The 8,082-nt window shown below is 32.4% G+C and overlaps 1 protein-coding gene across 1 annotated transcript; it reads right to left on the bottom strand.

The window, feature by feature from the left end:
- Positions 1-1,153: 1,153 nt before the first annotated feature.
- Positions 1,154-7,745, bottom strand: LOC134246906 (BUD13 homolog). Its single transcript, XM_062729253.1, has 3 exons — positions 7,693-7,745; positions 2,172-2,258; positions 1,154-2,019 (listed from the first exon to the last, which is right to left on the bottom strand). The coding sequence occupies exons 2-3, from the start codon at positions 2,217-2,219 to the stop codon at positions 1,234-1,236; spliced, it is 834 nt and encodes a 277-aa protein (XP_062585237.1). The 5' UTR covers positions 2,220-2,258; positions 7,693-7,745; the 3' UTR covers positions 1,154-1,233.
- Between the last annotated feature and the right edge of the window lie 337 nt (positions 7,746-8,082).

Raw genomic sequence — 8,082 nt, 5'->3', positions numbered from 1 at the left:
GTTGATAATGCTCAAATGCAAAGATGAATTATGCTAAAGTACGATCCTTAGATTTGAAATTTGTAATTATGTATGTTTTGACAATATTCCAACACTTTTGCATTATAGAAATACCGTGTAAAATATAAAGAATGCTATAATATAATATCCGACACCGCATCTCACAATATAATACACGAAATTGTGACTTATATGACAGGAGAGAGAAAGCGATGACATTTCAATGTAACCAATGCCCATCCAGGAAAGCAATAGGCATTGTTTTCCACATACGAGTACCTGAAAATCATAAGACCTTGACCAGTCTGATAATTTGGCCAGTAATTCGATGGTGTGTTAACGTTAACATTAGCTTTCATAAACCCTCAGTTAGAGGGTCTAATTATTATCAAACATTGAATCCGGGCATCAACATCAAAGAGATTATCCTAAAAATGGCACAGATATTTACGATTTGCATGTATGTTAAGATTCCATTGTTTGCAACAGTTACTGCTGGGTTTTTTTTTTAACTTTGAGGAAAATCCTATGGCTTTACATCATTATTCATTTCTTGTACAGTAGAAAATGCTGTAAAATAATATGTTCCCGATCGGAATTTGTGTGTTTGTTTGACCTTGACCTTGGAGATTTCCATACTCATGAACAACTTTTACTTTGATCATAACTTTTGAACGGTACATACTAGGACTTTTATTCTTAATATATATAATCCTTATGGCAAAACCTTTTATTGGATACCAACAACTTCGACCTTATGAACTTGACCTTGGAGAAGTCTGTATTTGTAAAAAAAAATTTACCTAGACCATAACATTTGAACAGTAAGGGCTAGGGCTTTCATTTTTCACTTAAGTAATCCTTGTTGCAATACATTTTATTAGATACCAACAACTTTGACCTTTTGACCTTGACCAGATTTCTTTACTCATGGAAAAACTTTTACTTAACCCATTACTTTTGAACGGTAAAGGTTAGGGCTTATTAACTTCACATATGTTATCCTGTTGGCAAGATAGGATACATACAACTTTTACCTTTGATCCTGGAATTTTCGTACTTATGAAGATTTATACGTTGGTCCTGTAGAAAAGTACAGAATTAATCGAGCAGAAGTTTTCAATCAGAAACATTTAGATATAAGTTGGTGGATCATAGACATAGTGACAATATTTATTGATCTAAAGTCAGATGGTGAAAACAAACAGCAGTCATCTCACTCTATATTCTCAATCAATCACTTGATCTTCTTTTCTTTCTCTTCTTTTTCTTCTTCTTTTGTATGGGTGGATCTAAATCATTTTTCCTGTTAATGTTCAGTTGGGGCGAATCTAAATCACTGGTTATCTTAATGTTCTGTTTGGCCGGATCTAAATCACTAGGCATATTAATGTTTTGTTTGGGCGGATTTAAATTACTGGGCATATTAAGGCTCTGCTGGAGCGATTCTAAATCACTACTTGTAGGCATGTTAAGGATCTGTTCGGCCGGATCTAAATCACTAGGCATAGTAATGTTTTGTTTGGGCGGATCTAAATCACTAGGCATATTCAGGGTCTTTTCGGCCTGATCTAAATCACCAGGCATATCAATGTTTTGTTTGGGCGGATCTAAATCATTAGGCACATTACGGCTTTGTGGGGGTGGATCTAAATCAACACTCATGTTATTGTTCTGTTGGGGTGGATCTATATTTCTCTGAGTGTCATTTCCTCCCTCGGTTGGATTTACCTTGTTGTTTCTGATATTGCTAGAAGTGTTTCCTGTTCCATCAGATTTCAATGCTTTATCAATTATCCGAAATAAAACAAACCCAACATCATTAGAAATACACAATATGATAGAGAGTATCAATGCAACAATGTCCCACGCCCTACTTTCTTTAACAGGACAATCGACACCACCAATAGCTGAGAAGATACAAATGATTAAAACGAGGACGACAGGAACCGAGCAAAGTCCAGCAGCTATCATATTTATTCCTAGGCTCACCACGTTAATCACTCTGTAAACATTTATCTGTCAAAGGAAATATTTTATGTTAAAAAAGATATATATATTATTTTTGTAAAACATAATTTAGGTTTCTCAAACAAGTAAAAGATGTTGGTCGCATGGAAGAGAGTATTACAATTCGAGACTGCAGCAGAACATAAAGTTTAGTTACTTACTATCTTGATAAAGGTGGGAGATGGTTGATTTCTATTTTCAACGTCCATTTTAGAGACAAAATAACAAATTATGCCACTAAGCAGAAGCTACAAATGAAATTAATGAATATAATTATTATAATGAAACAATCAAAAGCAAAATCTTCATTTTTCACCATATATTCCGAAATTTAAAAAACTGTTATAATAGAGGCATAATCACAAATGCATGCAGTTTAAAAGATTTATGATAACATATTTACATTTGCAAATGTTTTCATTTATATAACACTACTGAAAGCAAGCGTTTTTATAACTGTATAAATACAGGTACGGGGTCAAGATGTCATAGATGTGCGTTTGGATAAACGTTCGACGTAATCTCTTTGTGACGTTATAAAGGGTCGATGCGCGTTTAGTGGATTACATACATGCCGTTGGGTTTGAAAAATAACGCATTTCGCACATTAAAAATAACAATCAGGCAAATATAAAGTATGAATAAGTCGCAAATGTAAATATAAGTAATAAGGTATCATTTTTTCAGCTTTTATGGTGAGAAGAAGATTTTTTATGATCAAATCTTCAATAAAGCCCCTTTTAAGGGGACTTTATTTTTATTTGATCACCTTCACCCAAGGATGCTTTGTACCAAGTTTTACATCTCAATAAAAGTTTACAAAAATGACACAGCTACCTTATTTCTTAATTAATGCATCGTGTACGAACAAAATAATTTTTTTTTTATTAAAAAGTATTTACACTTACATTTCGAAAAGCTATCATTGTCTTTATTTGGCTAGAATTCAAGTATGATTTTAACATCGCATGTCAAAATGTTTTTACGTCATAATTACATTGCTAATTACATTACGTCATGGACTCGAGATTTCTTGAATGCTCCGCATACTGAACACTTCGATTGGTCAAAAATTCTCTAAAAAAATTCACGAGGGAGTAGTCCCAGGAAAGGGCTCTGATTTTTCAAAGAGTGGTCCTCAAATGAGGGAAATAGTCTCTTCTTGAGGAAATAGGCAGTTTAGTGGTATTATATTTATATAGAGTAATAAATGTAGAAGTATAATGATAAATCATATAATATATCATATTATATTATAAATTCTATTTATAGTCCTAATATAATCTATACAAACAGAAACAGTTTAATACCACTGCATATTCACAGGATTTTAGGCCGTTTTCACCGGAGGTTCAATCTGCTTATAACGCCATTTTGACTTCATAATCAGAACCTCAAGCAATGTTAAAAATAATGGTCGCAGCGGCCACAGCCATCTATATTATCTGAGCAGGTAAAATGTCAGACAACCTTATAGTAGGATTATTTTAAAACGATTGAACATCAGACACATAGCGAAACTTGTAAAGGATTGAATGAGGGTTGTATATTGTTGCACTCAAATGGAGACGCCACCACTTTGCCTTTGGAACTTATAAAGGAGAACACAGAGAATACAAACTTATTTTCAACAATGGAAGATGGCAAATGAAAATGGTGTCGTTATGCAGCCTTCAATGTGTTATTTATTCAAATCCCAAATATGTAATAAAACAATTGTGGACTCTTTTGCTGTTGAATATGATTTGTAATTCACCAGAAAAATATCAATATTGACCGAAGCAGAGCATATTCAACACCACAAGAGTCCATAATTGTATAAAATTATACTATATATATTATATAATGATAAGTTATTTTATATTATATCGTATTTTATGATATCATATTATATCAAATCATATCGTAATTTATTTTATATTTTATTATATGATTGAATAATTTCCTTCTCTCTGATTGGCTGAGTACCAACTATGTTAGAAAAATACAACGTTATATTGACCTGCACGTGACGTTCCTGGTCAATACTAGGAAATATTTGCAGATCAATGTAAGGAATTATTGACCTGTTCCATTTTTTCTGTTACAACATATTCTTGATGAAATTTCTTGTTAAAAACGTTCTTTAAGCTAAGAAACAGTCTTGTAGGAGTTTGCTATCATTTAATCATATAATAAAACAGTTATTGCTGTTTTTGCGGTCAATACGATGATTTAGCCACCTTTGAAGTACAATATTCACTTCGCCCTTCCGGCTCAGTGAATATTGTAATCCTCATGTGTTTAAATCATCGTATTGACCTAAAAAGAATAATAATTGTATAATGTTATATTATTACCACTGCTCCCGACCATATTGGAGACTTTGTTTCCTTTGAGAAAGCAAAATTATTTTCTTCTTTTTTTTGTAGACATTCATTAAAATTCCAAATATGATGCTTCCTGCTGAAATGCCTATCAAAAAATAGACATCCAAAAGAAATGCTCTGCAGCTTTCTTTGATTCTGTGCAACATCAACTGGAAAAAAATTCTCTTAATGAACAGAAACACAAAGTCTCTGATTTGATTACCTCAGTGGGAGGGAAATGATTGTTTTGGCTTCTTAAATGAATAATTCATTCATATCTGACAAGTGCATTTGATAATAAGACAATTAAATTTTAGAACCTGTTTCTATACTCAGGGCTATCGACCTGTGAGGGTATTTATCGTGTATGTTGCTAATGTAATTATGACACGGGTCTCTGTTTCCTCTAAAAGAAACCGTGAAGCTAGATTTTTCTAACAATGCACGTTTTCATATTTTAAAGATCTATGTAACAAAAAGTAGAAGCAATAAACTGAAATTAAAATTTTGAACAAGCAAATTCAAAGAATTGTGGTCCCCCGCTTTCGGTGTCAAGGTCATTCTTGATATCTAATGAATGTCACAAGGATTAAAAAGTGAAATTTGAAAGCCATTGCCCTATCCCTTCAAATGTTACTGTCAAAGTTTGTTTTTATTAAAGTAAGTTCAACTCCAGGGTCAAGGTCAAAGGGTCAATTTTCTTGGTATCCCATGAAGATCTCACAAGGATTACATATATGAAGTATGAAAACCCTATATAGCCCTTATCATTCAAAAGCTATGGCAAAGGTTAAAGTTTTATATGTAAGTAAGGAAATCTCCGAGGTCAAATGATTAAAGTTGTCGGTATCAAATGAAAGGACTTGCCATAAAAATACATATGAAAAAATTAGAAAGTCCTAATATCTACCGTTAAAATGTTGTGGACAAGATTACAGTTTCAAAACGTAGGTCATACTCGAAGGTTAAGTTCAAAGGGTGAACGTTTTTGATATCTCATGAAATATGTTTCACAAGGATTATATATGTGAAATATAAAAGCCCGAACCCTACCGTTCAAAAGTTATGGCCAATGTTTAAGTTTTTACAAAAGTATGAAAATCTCCAAGGTCAAGGTCAAAAGGTCAAAGTTCTTGTGTCTAATGAAAGGTCTCGCAACCAACAATACGAGATATATATGTGAAATATAAAAGTTCTAGTTTCTATCATTCAAAAGTAATGGCCAAAGTAAAAGTTTTTTTAAAAATTGTGTTAAAGTGGGTCACACTCCAAGATCAAGGCCAAAAGGTCAAATTTTGTGGTACCCAAAGAAAGATCTTGTCATAAGAAACACACATGTGAAATATGAAATCCATAGCTCCACTTAATCAAAAGTCATGGGCAATGTGAAAGTTTTGTGATGGACAGACAAACTGACTGACGGACAGACGAATGAGATTTGATGTCCCCTAGCTTTCACGAAATCGAGGGACAACAAAAATCCAGGTGGTTTAACATTCCAACTTTGCAAGCATTGATATATGATAAAAATGAATTAAGTGGTGGTCTATGTGTTTTGAAGTATCTTTGATTAAAGAAATTCCTTCTAAAATATTTTTTTTCTATAATCTGCTAAATTTGACAACAGGGATTACGTGTATATGTTTTTTGTCAGCCAACAATATGACCTTGTAATATGCTAAATGGAATCCGTTATTTTTTGTGGTTTTTTTTATGACGAATGAAAACAGTTATACAGTTTTAAAAATGTACATACAAACATGATATCTTCAATTGAATCGATACAAATGAACAAATTATAGAACAAAACAGGCTTTAAAAATTAAATAGATGATGCAAAGCTATCAAAAATACGAGGGTCGTTCAAAATTTACGCGGACTTGTTGCACAGAAAAAATATTTGACGACATAATCGGGCAAAATGTCACACATAATAAATCTTTACTTATATGGTCTGCAAAATTTCATATCAAAATATTTTAAATTGGTATCAATTTTGAGTGATTTTTCAGGACATATCATTAAGTCACGGAGCAACAAAATCTTCACGTCACAGGCATTATTAGAAAAATGTTACTGAGCTTTCACTTTCTCAACATTTTCCCAAGAGTATCTGTACAGTTTGAGTTACCTTATCTACTCAACATCCAAACACCATTTCTTGTCAAGATTAAAACATATTAAAAAAGTAAAGAATATTCTTAAAAGTTTTTTGTTTTAAAACCAAAAACTGTATTTAAAGGTAATTATGAGATATAGTGTGATATTGGTGACTCTCAATCACGTTCTTTACAGTCCGGATAAAGTTTTCGTCGATAATCTTCGTACCGCCCTCCCGTATGGCCTTTTTACAGAGGTATAACGGTCTAAAATTCCAATTTGCTATTTGTAGGCAAATTTCACGAATAACCAAGTTTATTACATCTTTTATTATGCATATTTTGGATTTATGTTGGCGAAATCCCGAGCAATACACGTAATTTAACAAAAGTGTGGTGCGCCGTCAATTCAGGAGACGTCATTTTCACAGTTGTTTTCAGGGGAATCTCATCAGAGATAAATCACTATATTTCTGTTAGTTCTTCAAATATCACGTCAGAAATCTAAATGCATAATAATAGAACAATTTAAAGATACATTTGAGAAAATTGTCGAAAAATATCGCAAATTATAGAAAATTAATGACTTAAATTTTGGATTCCGCATGTTTTTGCTTCACATTTTTGTCGTGCTCCGTACCTCTCCTTCAGCGATATCAACATACCTATAATTTTAGTAGAATTTATTTAATATACAGAAATTTTGCCCAAAATTTATTCGAATCTTTAAGATACATATTTCTGTGAAATTCCATAACAAAATTATGTCTGTAAGAGTAAATAATAGCACAGTCCGCGTAAATTTTGAACGGCCCTCGTACATTTTAAAATCGACATCTCCCAAATTCCAAGTTCACTAAAATGACTTTGTATGCAAGTAAAATATGTTTTAAGTCTATTTTTAACTATATTCGTCATACAAATTTCTAGGATATTGTTTCAATACCGAATTTTCCACATATATTTTTCTTTACCAGATTTTGACAAGGAGCACATGGTGGATGTGCCTGGTCGACGGGAGGTGCTTTTTTCTCATAGCACCTGGTCCTACCTGATTTTTCAGATATCCCTGACGGCTATGCTTATAATTTGTATTTATTTAATAGACGTCTGAGAATGATCACCTTTCGTTATCTTTATATATTTTTTCGACATGTTTGTTTTATAAACATTGTACACATTTACATATATGCATATAATTGTCTTCAAAGCATTTATACATGTTTAATTCTTACCAGATGAGTGTGGGAAGGCACTTTCGTTTTGTGATGTGTTCACCATCTTGGTAATGGCACGACCGATTCTTGTGACTTAGCCAATCTTTTTAAAGCATTATTATTGCACATTGTACATCTTTTTGAATAAATGTTGGACGGCGTTATTCTGTTAACATTTAAATCATTCGAATGGAAACGGAGAAAGAAGGTTGTTCAAAATTGTCCATGTGCATTTGACTAATTGTATACTGAAATATTTCTTATAAAAGCGATAGGCAAAATATTTATGATTGAATAATCAGAATTTTTGCAATATATTCTATTTAAAAACTTGCATCATGGGTTTTCAGACGTGTTTAATTTTTGAGACTCTTTAAGACTACATGTACTTGTTTATGTTGAATAACC

Source organism: Saccostrea cucullata, unplaced genomic scaffold, assembly GCF_032062105.1.
Source record: "Saccostrea cucullata isolate Sc308-1 unplaced genomic scaffold, CSIRO_AGI_Scuc_v1 ctg2932, whole genome shotgun sequence".
NCBI lineage: Eukaryota > Metazoa > Mollusca > Bivalvia > Ostreida > Ostreidae > Saccostrea > Saccostrea cuccullata.
This window is presented reverse-complemented; position numbering and strand designations above follow the sequence as displayed.

What these genes read in the sequence shown, in the direction of transcription:
- LOC134246906 (XM_062729253.1), bottom strand. Translation starts at nt 2,219, where the DNA reads ATGGACGTTGAAAATAGAAATCAACCATCTCCCACCTTTATCAAGATA. An exon ending in CTCCCACCTTTATCAAGATA is followed by an intron (nt 2,020 to 2,171) that starts GTAAGTAACTAA and finishes TTCCTTTGACAG; the next exon opens with ATAAATGTTTACAGAGTGAT.